The following is a 15,270-nucleotide window of genomic DNA, read 5'->3' on the forward strand; positions in this document are numbered from 1 at the left end:
TCCAGCAGCAGGCGGCACGGTCCATGGCCCGCTCGCACAGGCTGGGCATGGCGGCCTCAGACAGGGCACGCCAGGCTGAAATGTCGTCTCTGCGTCAAGCAATTGCTGATCACGCAGAGAACACTTTGGGTGTCCTTATGATGTCCCAGAGGCAGCGGGCAGAGGAGAGGTTTGCACAGCTTTAGCGTACCATCTCGGCTGAGCTACAGGCTTGCCGGGAGGTGCAGCGGTTGTCCAGCCAGGCCTTGCAGGAGGAACTCCGTGTTACATGTGCTACCTTGCAAGAGGAAGCACGTGTATCACGTGAGGTTCTGCATGCAGACCTACGTCACATCGCCACACAGAACCAGGCTCACCCGTCCAGCAGACTTGCTGCTGACGAGGGGCAAGCTGCGGCTAGGCGTGGCCAGGCTACTGTGCCACGTCCTCCTTTCCAGGATGAGCCAGACTCGGACGACCATCTATCTTCCACATAGGTCGGGCTGTGCAGGCGTTGAGCCCATGTAGGTTTTTTTTTTGGCTCAGCATCATCGATGTGGGTGTTGAGCAGCACCCTGTACCTCCCCCCTCTTGGGTGGCTCCCCCCCCGGGTCGTATGTGGCCATTTTTGATTTTTCTTTTAGTTTAGTTAGTTAAGTTTCTGTTTGATAGTTAGTTTAATTAGGTAATGTAGGTTTTTCATAGTTAGTGTAATTAGTTAGTTAGTCAGGCTTGTCTTGTGTATGTGTTTGCTGCTTGGGGTCCTTGACTCACATATGCCACTCCTGCCTCTCTTATCCATGGGCTCGCAAGGATGGTTTGGTGTGACAGCCTATTACACAAGGGCTTTGGACTGTCATATCTGTGGCATGTCTGGTGCTGTGTAACTTGTGTTGACACCCCTAGTGGGGATGATTGCGGTGTTATTGACCACTGTTCAGCTTTTGCTAGATGGGGTGTTTCATTATTAATGTGTACATTCATTGCTATGCATTGTGTAGTATGTTTCTTATCTTTACTGTACACGTGCTTGTTGCAATTCATGCCGTAGATAGTGTGTTCCACACTTTGGATGTGAAAGAGGACTAATGGTGTGATTTCTGATGTAAGTCTCTGACATGGTCCAGTAATGAGATGCCTGAAGAGACACACACAGATGACTTTAAAGCATTAATCATGTGTTTCATGCCCTTTCTGCAGGGGGGATGAGCCTCCAGACCACCTTTGCCAGCAGACATGGCCCATTGGACGTCTGAATTCTGGACAAGTTTGTTGGTGCCCACATGCACATGTGTGCACAAGCAGAGGCACAGGGATTGCAGACCTACATCCTAGAACTGCTGACGTGTTCCAAGGAACTCCAGGCAAGGTGAGCAGCACAGGGGGGCCACAACACAGCAAAGCTTGCACCAAGCCAGTTGCACATGCAGGCTTAGTAACAGCACTGAGGGTGAGCTTGGACGAATATTGGTGTTGAAGCACACAATACAGCTCAGATGTGTTGGTGGACTGATGGCTGTTGATTGTAAGGTTGTCTGGGGCACCTGCAGGGGCAGTGGCACATACCCTCCGGTACACCAAGGTCCATTGAGGCACTTGTATCAACCATGTAGCCTTCCGAGACATGGAAAGGGGCAGCTCACAGGGATATACAGCAAGGGACATACTCGGGTGCAGTGCATTTCATTTCCATGTACATTTTGAAACATGCACTGCCTACTTTGTTTTGGTCATGGTGGCACATGACTTGTTCTGAAGTCATGCCTTGCTATATGGGTCTGTCTGCTTACCCAGGGAACATTGTATGTTGTGTGAATTGTGACACATTGGTGTTCCATTTGCCACGCACCCACCGGCGGCTGACTTACTGCATTGACTGTGTATGACCCATCACAGGGGTAATGTTACATATGGGTACGAAGCATGTACACCAGATTGTCTGTTTGTAGAGTAGTTTGTTGCTATGGGGCATGTTTGGTGGTGTGTTTTTGTATTATTGGCACGTACAGGTTGTTGACTGTGGCTCTCTTTGCAGCATTGAAGTGCTCCTGTAACCGGACCTGAGAGTGCACAGGCAGGAGGCCACCACTCAAAACCAGAGCTAAGTGTCTTGTTGTTTTTCTTTCAAACTGCTCTGCATAGGCTTGCTGGGGGGTGCACTAATGCATGGATGAATGTGTAATTCAATTTGCTATGTTTTTTTTCCCCTAATCACCCGGAGTCCTATCCAATTTTAAACCCTGTACCCTCTACCCAGTGTTCCTGCTTCCCGTACCTATCCAAGCAAAGTTCCCTAACCCTCTTTCCCAGCTGGGGTTGCGGATGCCTGTGTTAGCCCCAAACTTGCAGACGCCAAAACCTAGAGGGGGTGGTTGGTTCGTGCCACTTCTAAGCCTGGACTACAGAAGGCCATGACAATGATGTCCAAGTTTGTTCGGATTGTGTATGTGTTCATGCAGGTAGTACATTTTCGTGCATTCCCTACTTTCATGTGTCATTCCTCCTCCACTCACCTGCCACTCATTCCAGTTATCCAGTGTGCCAACACCTGTCCCAACTGCATATCCCTGACCCTCCTTCCCCACCAGGGTCTCAGAGGCCTGTGTGAGTTTGACCTTGCAGGCACCCGGGCCACGGTGGGGGTGGTTGTTTCGTGCCACTCCTGCGCCTGTACACGGGACCTGTGACAGTACACATCCGTTCATGGTGCATCGTTCTATGTTATGTACCACACATGGTTCACATTCTGTTGTGACATTGTTTTACTGTGCTACCTTGGTTGTTGCATCATTGTGGTAGTACTTGGCCTTTGTGAGGTACTGCTACGTCAAGTCATCTACTGGAGGGTGGTCTGGTTCGTTTTTCTGGCTTGGATTTTGTGATTGTGCAAATGAGGGTGGACTCTGAGGGTGCAGGCACCATTTTACACACAAGGTGGGAGATGGTGACGAAGGGGAAGGGTGATCCTGTGGCCAGGTGAAATTGAGGGTTGAAGGCTCCATGACCCAGGTGCAGTTGTTCAGTGGGTCATGGTCCTTTGTGAGGGAGGGGGGGTGTTTTGTTGTTGATAGTTGCCTTGCCCTGCAGTGTGATGGGAACCCTGACATTGTAATTGTGGTATCCTATGTACATGTTGTGTTCTGCTGATCAATGCCTGTTCATGTGTTGTGTTTACCTTTCAGGTGTGAGGGGATAGTTGTGGTTTGACATGCTGGGGTGTACACATGGTGAATGTTCACATGTGATGTGTAGAGGACACTGATGGTCACTTGATTGCACATGCATATGTTGAGTGCATGTCCTTACTGACCCACACACTTGCACTATGATGCACTACATGTACAACCACCCTTGTATATCCACGTGTACACTCTGTTTGCCTTCTGGTGCCCACTGTGTCCCTGCAGCACATGTTCTGTGACCAATTATGGATCCTGTACATGCCTAATTTGCTTTTTGATGTGGTTTGTCGCTTAGATGTGATGCTCAGGGTGTGCATCACACACAATAGCTGTTCACTGTGCTGTGCGCTGAGCAGTGTGTTGCAGGAGTTGGACACAGCACACAGAAGCTGCAGTGTTGATTTTGCAATGCACAATGTGCATGTAGACAGGCATTCATTGTTATGTTACGTCTACAACTTTTGTAATGCATTTGGGAATTATTTATTTTGGGTGGGAGGTTGTTGGTCAGTCATTTCATCTGATTCCATGTCAGGCATCATTGTCTGATGCCACTGTACATTTTTGACATGGCAATGTGTACCTTATTGGTACTGTGTTGGTGTATGGCTATTGCTTGCCATGTTGTGGTTTGGGAGGGTTTGAGTGACATAACAGTGATGGTCATGGCCTGTTTTGCAGGTGTGTGTGATTCACACCTTGCATGTCAGGGTCATCCGCTTCTCAAAGCAACTAGCTGGGGGTAGATCTCTCTCCGTGGCAGGGGCCTCCCTCTGGAACAGCCTTCCTGCCTCCCTGGAACTTGAGGGGAACCATCTCCGGTTCCGGAAGCACCTCTAGACCTTCCTCTTTGCTTCTGCTTTCTCTCTCCCTCTCCCTTGCTAAATTCTTCACTGAAACTGCACTGGATCTGCAACTGGGCCACTCTCACCGACCTCGGTCCCTGGCCCAGCCCCTCTCAACTTGCACTGCCTCCCTGGCAACCCCTGCACTGCGGGACTGTCTCTCTATCCCTAAAGCCCCCCCTTCCCAGCACTTGTCTGCACTTACCTTTGCAGTTGCCACCAGCTGGCCTATTTATTTTTTTATTCTACTTACCCTGTACTGCACTCCCCCCTCCCCTTCCCCTTGGACTTTTCCCTTCCCCCTACCCCTGCACTTGCGTAATCTAAATGACACCTGGCCTAGTAGTATTGTTGTCTGTCTTCCCTTGTTCCCCCCTCCCTGCCTCGTCGCACCTTGAAACACTTGTGTATAGGCACGTTACAAATGCCATATCATGTCATGTCATATGTCATATGTGTGCCTTTTGGTCAAACAGGATAGCTTGGGTTTAAGTAGCTAGGGATGCAGACAATGTGGCACTTCCATGGCAACTATCTCAGGGTGGTAAGGTTGTGACAGTTGACTGTCTCTATGTCATCATCGATTGTCACCTGGTATGTGCCAGGCCTGTGTGCACTCCGCAGGGGTGGGAGTTTAGGTGAAAAATGTGGCCACAAGCTGGGTCCGGGCTTCCTCGCCATGTGCCCTGTCCCCTCCCATGGGCAGCGCCTGTGCCTGTGGTTGGGGATGTGGGGGCACCACCATGTCCACCGGTACGCCCTGCCGTGTTGCAACATTGTGCAGGACACATGCTGCCACAATGATCCTGCACACTACTGGGGGTGCATAGAGTAGCTGCCCGCCAGAGCGGTCAAGGGAGCGGAAACGTGACTTGAGCACTCCGAATGTGCGCTCCACTATGGCCCTGGTTGCAATATGGGCGGTGTTGTATCTTACCTGGGGTGGTGTGGTGGGGTTCCAGATTGGCGTCATCATGTGGATGCTCAGAGGGTAGGCACTGTCCCCTGGGGAGGTGTAAATGGTTGTGATTATTGGGGTTTGTGTATTTATGTGTGTGTGTGACATGCATGCATGTGCAAGGGCATTTGTACTCACCTAGGAGCCAGGTGTCGCCATGCTGTCCAGCTTCCAGGGTCCGGCTCAGGGCGGACATTCTGTACATGAAACTGTCATGGGTGGAGCCAGGGTAGTTTGCATAGACAGAGGTGATGATTCCCTTTGCATCGCATACCACCTGTACATTGATGGAATGCCAATGCTTGCGGTTTCGGTAGATGTGCTCAGTGGCCCTAGGTGGACGTAGGGCCACATGGGTGCAATCTATGGCACCGAGCACTTTGGGGAAGTGTGCCACCCTGTAAAAATCCAGGACAATGGCCTGCCTTTCTGCGGGTGTTCTGGGCATGTATATGTGCCTGCGGACTGAGGGGCGCGCTGTCATGATTGCCAGTACCTGTTGTAGGCAGCGTGACTGCGTGGCCTGTGAGACCCCCCCCACTATGGCAGTAGTCCGCTGAAATGACCCAGTGGCCAAGAAATGCAGGACATTGAGCACCTTCTCCAAGGGGCTCAATGCTTGGGAGCAAAGGGTGGGGGATGTAAGGTCATCTTCCCACTCCCTGACCAGGTCTAGAATGATATGGGGTGGAAACCTATACCTGCCGTAGACCTGGTCATCAGGCATCCCAAAAAGGCTTGTCCGTGGTGCGAAAATGCGTGCCCTGGCTATTCTCCTCCTCCTGCGGTGTCCCAAGATCAGTGCTGCGACAAATGGGGCATTCATCGTAGCTGTATATACGTGTTTGTTGTTTGCGCGCACTTTTATACTGTGCGCGGGGACGCTTCTGCCTGCCTTCGTGTGGCAGACACGTTGACGCCTGTGTGCGTCTTTTGCCGTGCGCGGGTTTCCCATATTCGAATCCCTGAATACGGATTGTTCGCGTGCGTGTGGGTGTTCCGTGTAGTTCCCTGCAGTACTTCCCCAGTTACGCCTTCTTTTTCACACGTTATTCCCCATTCCGTGTGTTACGCCCACTGTTCCGCCCACTTTGGTTGTGTGCGGCGCGCTATGTGCGCTTTTGCTGTGTGCGTAGCGCACGCCGTGTGAGCCCGCGTGTGCCATGGCAGGATTTGGTGCACGGACAGCGGGAAACACACGCAGCGTCTTCCTTGAATCGCACACGTGCGCGTGCGCTGGGTTTCTCACGCTTGCGCCACCTTGCGCCTGCTTGCGCTGGGATTTTCGGCACACGTTTGCTCCATGAATCGACCCCTAAGTTACATCCTTTCAAGAAAAATCGTAAAAAGTAAGAAAGTAGAATACGTGTCGGAAGATGCCTATGAAAACTCTATTACTGATCTGTGATCCTTCAGGTGCGGCTTGGCACATATTTTACGCTGTGTCTGGCATTCATAGGTTCTTTTGTCTGATTTTTTCCGCTTTGGAGCTGTGAGATATTGAAATCGATTGTGTGATTGGAACCAGGATCGGGACCAGGACCGGAAAGCAGCCGGGTGCAGTCTGGGCGGAGTGCTGTGTGCCGACAATATTTCTGTTACCGCGCAGCAGCGGGTCTGCAGTGGGTCTGCAGCTAAAACGGCAGGAGCGGCGTTTCTAGTATACAGACTACAACCACCTCTCCGACAGCCTCCCGTAGCCTCTCGCTGTCCACCACTGCCCACCAGCACCTCGGCTGTAGCTCCCTGTACTAGAGTTTGAGCCGAGAGCTAAGTTGTGGTAAGTTGGGATGTTGCTAGGTCTGGAAAAGATCCGGGGCTACACTAATGTCGGAATTGTCGGGACTCAGGGCTAGCTAGCCTTTTGGTTGTAGACCCTGATATTCTATCTGGGGCTACAACCAAAAGACCCGAGGCTATAGCCCCTTAAGCCCCCCTCCCACACCCACCCCAGCAACGGCTCTGTATGAGCTGCCTGCGTTCGGTGTAGATTCCTGGTCTGTCATTAGACTAGAGAGAAGAATGGGTTTGCTCTCAAACTGCGCTCACACATGAAGTAATAAGCAAATTGCAAATTAATTAAGTATTTTTAATCAGTGCCGATGCAGCCTGACACGTGTTTCGAGCTTCCAGCTCTTCTACTGAGGCTTAAACTTGGCTTATGTTAAATCTAGTTACAGCGGTGAGGCTAAATGTTTGGGTTAATTAACCGTGGGCTCCCATTACTTTGCAGTTGCACGAAAAACGTATCTGTAAATTATTATATTGCAGCGCGTTCACTGCTATGCGGGGAACTGGAGCCTCACCACTGTAACTAGATTTAACAGGGAAATAGCTTGGATGGATGACAGGGTAGCTTTCCAGTGGAGTGGGGCAAGAAAGTAAAAAGTATGAAAGCGGGAGAAGGCTCAGGGGAGCAGGTGATTGAGAGATTGTGGAGAGGCAAGGAGCAGAGAGTCAGAGTGGGCGAGTCTAGTGAGATACAGTCAGCGAGGTAGTGAGGGACAAGACTATGGGCACATTTAAAGACGAGGAGCAGGAACTTAAAAAGTGAGAAATTTTACACCTTCTTCCTGGCTACCAGACCCAGTCAAATATCCGTCCTAGAAAACACCCCTTCTTTGTTTGTAATTAAACTAATTTCCGCTACTGTCTGCATGACTTGAATTGGTGCTAAAGTAATCATACTTCAGAAGGGCAACCAGTAATTGAACATCTGAAATGGTAAATATCTTCTATGACGTAGCGGATAGCTCGAGATGAAAGTTCAGGGGCAACGCGCTCGTCTTGGAAGCAAGACGACGCGGAGCAACCCAGATTCGATCTGCAGTTCCGCGCTTAGAAACCTCTGGGTATTAAGCGCGTTATAAGTAACCAATTACAATTAAGAATGAGGGTCCTTTTAAGTTTGTCAAGTTGTTGTAAATCAGACTGGGCCGGAACATTACTGTGCTTTGAAGGCCCAACCCTTCAAAGCACAGGGCACAGTACCTGTGTGCTGGTGGGCAATCTCGCAGGCTCTTCGGAAGCGATATCCAGCTGGGCTGAGGTAGAAGAGAAAATCGTTGTGATACAGGAAACATTTGAGCTTGATGTTCGCCAGGGCCGAGAGATTGAAGACAGCTTGTGTATAGGCATTGTCACTGAAACAGGAAGCAACAAGTTAAACGTCAGCTGTCATACAGCTGTGGTCCAACCATGGACATTATCCTTTCATTATTTTCATACTATGTAGGGCTAGGCCAGTGCAAAGCACAACGCAGCCGATTCATGACATGAACTATTGCTTCAAAGCATACCAACTCCCAATTAAGGTGAATATGTTAGGGAGAAGTTAATTGTGCTGATTCACAACAGGGAAAGGAAGTGGACATTATGAGCAGAAAGGTGTCACTTATCATGCATAGCATATTTATGCTTCAAAACCAAAAATGTTGGAATATGTCAAAATGCCCATGGAGTGACCAAAGGTGGGCGATGGCCACCACGATTCTCTCCCACGGAGGATCAAGTACCAAAATATTTTGGGGATTCCTAAGGAGAAGCACAATATTTGCTGTTTTTTCATAGTAATTTATATAAGTTCCGAAAAAAATATTTTTTCAATTTGTATTCAGCAATGTTTACTGTGGCCAGAATGCTTGTTGTTTCTGTAAATCCCAGAAAGGTGGGTGATCAAATTACACCAATCATAATTTACAGAAAGGGGTCAATTACACAGTTGTATCCCCACATGTCTCTGAGCTGTTATGAATCTGCTACAATATGAATGTTGGACCAGGAGCTGATATTTAATGTATTTGTGCAAAAGAAGTCAATGGGGGTCATTACAAGTTTGCTGGTCCGGGAACTACGTAGCTTGCCGGTACCGTAGTTCCCAGACTGGCAAGCTACAAGTTCTGCTCGCGGGTGCCATTAAAGCCGCCAGGTCTGTCCTGGCGGCCGTACCGGCACTCGCGAGCAGAACTACATGGTAGCACCAGCACCGTTGCTCCCCATTCCCATTTGAGCCCTATGGGGCTCAAATGGGAATGGGGACTGACTCTGACGGCACCCGGCAATAAGTAATTACCGGGTGTGGCAAGGTCGGAATACCCCAGTAATTGCCCGTTGCCGGGTGCTAGTATTTTCACGAGTTTGGATTAGACTGGGATGGGGCGGTTTCAATGGAGCAGGGTAGGGGGAGTAGGCCTGCGGTACAGTGGAGAGAACGTATCCATCTATACACCTTAGACAACTCAATGAAAGCCATTTCAAAGACCCCCATCTCAAAGAAATCCCAACTTTTTTCAATGCCAAATTGCATGCATTGGTTTTAGTAGAAAACGCACTAAAATTTGAAACAAGCATTGGCAATGCCAACAGTGTGGCCTTTTCTGTCAGCAAAGGCACTTGCCAGGCAAACCTGTGGTGGCATTAACTGCCAATTAATGGTAGCAGGTGCAACATTGTGTGAGTACCTGGGCATCTAACAGCAGTGCCTGGCAAATGCCTAATACTTATACACAAACCAAAACTGCTGGCTTTGCCAATGCTTGTTTTTACCAGGACTTCAGTGAACGACACACACAGTGCTTATAAATCGAGCGGCTGAGCACCAACCTGGTTGTTTAAGACATTTTTATTACATCAATAGAGCATTAACTCTCAGAAGATTACTTTGAAAAAACAATGGTAGGCACTTCGAGCGCAAAGTGTGATGGTAAGGTTTGATTGAAGCGAGATCAAAGAGTTCCCTGTTATGTCCAAACCTTGCTTGTAAATCCCACAGCTTGAGCCTTTCACTTTGGAATTTCTGAAACACTTCATTAGAACCCGCTGATAGGTTCCTCTGACCTACAAGCACTTGGTATTTGGGGTATGGCTCCACACCCACTATGAACAAAACGGTGTCCTTTTTTTAAAGAAACCAGAATCTTTGCAGTTCTTGTGCACAAGTTCCAGCACGCACACATCTCCCCACCAGCTTATGTTAACTCGCAAACATTGCACTCTGGCACACCAGGCATAAAAACAGGACGAGTGCTGTACAAATACCTTAGGGGTTACATAACATCCTTGTTTACACAACCTGCTATGCGCAAATGCTACAGCAATTAAGCACCCTTAGGCGGCCTCCTGTTGAAGTGATGCTCAACCAACATAGCGCTATCTGCGCACAAAACCTGCGTCTGGGCACTTCCTTCTGCTAATCATCTTTGGATTTGCAGAGCACCCAGTGAAAATTGTAAACCCTCCTGGTGCCTGACAGCCCACACTTCTAAGGAAAAACCAATACATTTCACTGAAATAACTATTTAGACCCTAGGACCAGTGTGGTGAGTAACTTCACAGGGAGATAATGACACTTATTGATACATATATATAAATGGCAACTGCCCCACGTCAGGCTGTTCTGCACATTTCAGGCACAGTGCTGTGCATTCTGGAACTTGTAGTTTTGTTTATCACCATATCATGTATTTAAAAAAAAACGTGATCTGTGTCGCTTCTCTGCTAGACAACTCTGCCGCGAGAGCATTAACCTGCTGTGCTCTGTTGTCAGCATACTTTATTGAATTCCAATGTATTGCCCATAGATTGAAGGTTTTGTGGCACTATTAGCAAAAAGACCTATTTCAGATGTTAAGTGACAGAGTGAGACGGCAGGCAGCCATTGCGTAATGTGACCTTTCATAACTTGCGTTGCCCCCATAAAGACCAGATTTCCTGGTGAAAGCAGCGATTTGCTTATATTGAACAGGACTTCAGTGGTTTTGCCAATGCTTGTTTTTAATACCACTTCAGAGGATTCGGGGCAAAACAGGGGGTATCTAAACATTCTGACACAGTGAAAGTGATTGAAATGTCCCTTAGTGCCAAACACGAGCATCTGGAATTTGAATAGGCTGATAAGGTACGAAGCTGCTCCCCACAGTGCCGCGGGTGAAGAGCGTACCATCAGATGGGAGGCAGGGGCAGAGGGAATATGGTGAAGTAGGGAACCCGGCCCATTCTGAGGTGGCTATGCATTACAGGGCCTGGCAGCTGACAGCATCAGAGTCACCCAGGGAAAGGCGAACCCTCCAGGAACAATGTCCCCTCAGAATCGAAGGATGCCAGGGCACCTCCGAGATTACTGGTTGGATGGGAATTCTCTTAACTGACTTCTTAGAAGATGGTGCTGTTTTCTCAGCAGTTCCCATCTCACCATGACGTCATGTCGACCTCAACTCAGTCCAAATGTTGGGCCTCATTACGAGGTGGGCGCAAAGGGATACCGGGCACCGTTAAGGACATTGGTGCCGGTAATCCCTTTGCGCCTTATTCCGAGGTCCCTAAGCGGGTCCCTTCCTTTACCAGGCGTTATGGACGGGGCTCGTTAAGGGACTTCAGAGCTAATAACGGTACAGCAATTTGCGGTACCGTTATTAGCGCCTTCCCCCTTCCCTTTGAGCCCTATGGGGGCTGAAATGGGAACGGGGAATGGCTTTTTCAATGGGGACTTACCGGTCCCGCAAAGGTTGGAATAGACCGGCAAGTCCTCATTGAACGAGGGCGGAATCGGTACCGGTATTGGAGGTAGTCATGGCGCTAACAGCGCCATGACTACCTCCAACCTCGTAATGAGGCCCATTGGGCCTCATTACGACCCTGGCGGAAATCGAAAAACGATGGCGGAAATGCAATACCGCCATCGAATAGCGCTCGGTGCGACTATGACACGTCACCGCAAAGTACGATGCCATTAGCGACACCATAGTGAACGCCAACGCTAACTGCACCAAGTACGCGCGCGCGCGCCATGCCAAACCGTAATTACCACCATGGCGCAACGGTACGCGAATTCTGACCCTAGCGGACATGCACCTAACGCCATCAAGCACGGCGGAAAGTACCATTCCGCCATGGTGAGAAGTACGGCATCGCGAACCAACCGTAAACGGCCCCACTGAGTGCCTGTACACCGCTCCCTGGCCACATTGTACAACTCCCCGTAGGTGCAATGAAGTCACACAATGCAACCAGTGAAATGTACAAGTCATCCATGCCTGCCAACGAACAAATGAATCTCAAGAGGGGCCAATGGGAGCTGCAGGGCACAGATGGCACGAATACAGAAGCCATCCCAATGGACATGACCTCAGTCTCCCACCAAGAAACGCACGCAAACACAGGCACCTGTGACCAGCAATATTCCGAAAATCACATCATTCCACCAATCCACCTGGCTGACCGGCATCTGTTACACAAAAGCTAATCCCCCGCCCCTGAGCATGACATCATTAAAACAGTCATATTGGCAGCCCTCATCCCTGACCTCACTGGGCTTCGTAGGCAAACGCGCCCAGCACAGTACCACGCAACTATACTCCGAAGCTGGAACCCAATGCAGATCTCCTCACAATACATCGCTCCCCAAATAGGAATATGCCACATCACTTGCAAAGAAGAACGCTACACGGTCCATATCAGAATAGAAATTTAATGCACAACAAATTCACCAAGCCCATACAGCCATTAGGCCATGAACTCCAAAACACATTTCACCATTGTGGGCTGCATCCGCAATAAATGACCAGCTACTTCTTGTGTGACGCCCTGTTCCTTCATGGTACACAGGGGCTACATTCTCGTACGAAAAGGCAACATGGAAGCGCCTAGAACCGCAGGGCCGTCCCAATAGGGAGGCACTAGTCCAGCTGAAAGGCCGAAATGTTGCTCCTAGCCACTAGTACTGCGTAAGGGCATGTGGCCCATTGGCGATCGTCCCATAAGATCGTAATGCTGCTCCACTGATGAACACGAAGCAGCAGGTGTCGGGAGTAAAATCCATCTGCAGGAGTGGCATACAGATGGCAGTGGCAAAAGGGGAGGAGATACCTGTCAACCAAATGAAATGAAAAAGAACAGTATGGCCATCAGAACTACATTTGAATTACTCACTTCAATGATCACACCAAATCCACAGCCATATGCATGCTAGCCCACTCCAAAGGATCATCACCACCCAAAAACCACTTGCGAATCATAACTATCTATATCGAGGTGAAAACACCATCACAAACGAGTGTAACTGTGCATGCGTCTGTTAAAACAGAATCCATCAGATGGGATTGGTAACGTGCATAGACACAAGTGTCTGAAGGCGCGTCGAGACAGGGAGGGCTCAACAAGGCCAGATAGACGATGGTCCCACTATGGCAGCCCTGCATCACATAGCGCAGGGGAGGCGGACAGATTCCAAGAAGCCCTGTACATGGCAAACTCTGTATCAATTCATCTGTCCATGCATCCATTCATCATTCCCTCATCCCGTAATGAGAACGCCTGTTTCCATACTCACATAACATGTGAAATTTCCATTGAGTCTGTGCGTTATGCAGCCTGCAAAATTCACTGTGCCCCAGCCCGTAATTCCAGTGTTGTGAAGTAACATGTATTTGGGAACGTCCGGCCTCATCGTCCACTTCGCCATTGCGCATCCCAAACTATTCATATCAATCATTGCATCCTCGCCATGGCCCCTGTCCCAAGGACATTGAACAATAGAACGTTATATTTGCAGTCAGACCTGTGGGCATCTCCTCGCCGCTAGCTGAAAACCGAAAGCGCCGCCCTTCGAATTCCTCATTTGCAACATCACGTCGAAAAGGCATCTGTGGCCGCTTGAAATCACAAATTAATCCATCTAGTGCGGCTGTGTGTGAAAATGGCAACTGCCTTCACTCACAAATGGGACGCCCCACCCGTCGTTGAACCTCGGTGCAGTGATGCATGAGGGTCCACCGTTACTCGAGTACTACGTTCCACTGACCCTTCACAAGTCTGTTCGCGACTGCAAAGATAGTATGTGAAACAATGGGACCATAGCCGAATGAACATATCAACCAATGTAACACTGCCATCGGGTACAAATACATGATTGTAATAGCAAGATGCCATTCGTCGAATTGCAGCGTTGTGTGCGGGACGTGCTCGCCCAAAGGGGAGAGCAGCTTGCACAGGTGGAATGAATCACCACAGGTGGAGGCCATACAGCCTGAAAACACATAAATTGCACGCCCAGTCTCCTCCCACAACCACTCCGAAATGCTACCGGCAGGACTAGCTATGTTGGCCCTGGGGGACCTGATAGCACTGCAGGTACTCCAACTTCAAGAAGAAGACGAACACCAACTACAACCGGCCGCACGGAGGAGACGCAGGAGGAGGAGGAGGGCAAGGCAGGGCCAGCAAGGGCCGCCAGCACAGCCACTACCACCACGCAGGCAGCCCGCAATCCCACGCCTCCGAGCACATCCGTTCAACCTCACTGATGAGCAGATCCACACCCTCTACCGTTTGGACCGGGACACCATAACCGCCATTGTGGACATGACACAGGCTGACCTTGTCAGCATGATAGATAGCCCAACCGCCATCCCACCCCTACTGAAGGTGGTGTCAGTACTCCACTTCCTGGCCACAGGCACCTACCAGCACACAGTCGGACAGTTGCATGGCATTTCACAGCCACTGTTCTCACGGACACTATTGCAAGTGCTCGATGCCCTCCTGAAGCACGCAGACGACTACATCTCTCTGCCACGCTCGGAGCAGGAAATTACGAACACAAAAGTGGGATTCCATGCACTTGCCGGCACACCGGGTTGCATTGGTGCCATCGACTGCACCCATGTGGAATTGGTCGTCCCACATGCCATGGAGGCCCAGTACCGCAACCGGAAACAATTTCATTCTCTGAATGTACAAATGGTGTGTGACTACAACAGGATCATTACACATTGTTGTGCCCGATTCCCTGGATCAACCCATGATTCCATGATCTTGAGGAACTCTACAATACCACGCTACATGGAGCGACACGCAGGGAACAGATCCTGGCTACTCGGTGAGTCTCATTTCATGCATGATGATGTGGGGTATGTGATGCGGCAATGACCTGGCAGGAAGGGGGGGGTGCGTACGTAGCAATGGCATTCCACATGATTCGTTTATCGTCCACATACAGGTGATGCCGGATATCCACTGAAGAGATGGCTCCTCACACCAGTCCGGAACCCACGGGACCAGCATGAGGAGGACTACAACCATGCCCACTCACGTACCCGTGTAGTCATAGAACAGGCATTCGGCCTACTGAAGACTCGTTTCCGGTGCCTCAGCAGGTCTGGCGGGGCACTCCTGTACCGCCATGTGAAGGTTGCGAAGATGGTGATGGCATTTGTCATGCTACACAACATGTGCGTACGTAGAAATGTGCCCATGCCCCCTGACGCAGAACTGCAAGCACCTGAAGATGGTCATGATGAGGGTGGGGATG

At 49.9% G+C, this 15,270-nt stretch overlaps 1 protein-coding gene across 2 annotated transcripts in view; it reads right to left on the reverse strand.

Moving 5' to 3' along the window:
- Positions 1-15,270, reverse strand: part of LOC138548087 (cytochrome P450 4B1-like) — an 880,410-nt gene that overhangs the window by 407,684 nt on the left and 457,456 nt on the right. For both annotated transcript variants that reach the window (XM_069642254.1, XM_069642255.1), the window contains exon 6: positions 7,956-8,107. In XM_069642254.1, coding sequence (XP_069498355.1) covers positions 7,956-8,107 — 152 coding nt within the window. The remainder of the gene's footprint in view (positions 1-7,955; positions 8,108-15,270) is intronic.

Source organism: Ambystoma mexicanum, chromosome 1q, assembly GCF_040938575.1.
Source record: "Ambystoma mexicanum isolate Mex_15411 chromosome 1q, UKY_AmexF1_1, whole genome shotgun sequence".
NCBI lineage: Eukaryota > Metazoa > Chordata > Amphibia > Caudata > Ambystomatidae > Ambystoma > Ambystoma mexicanum.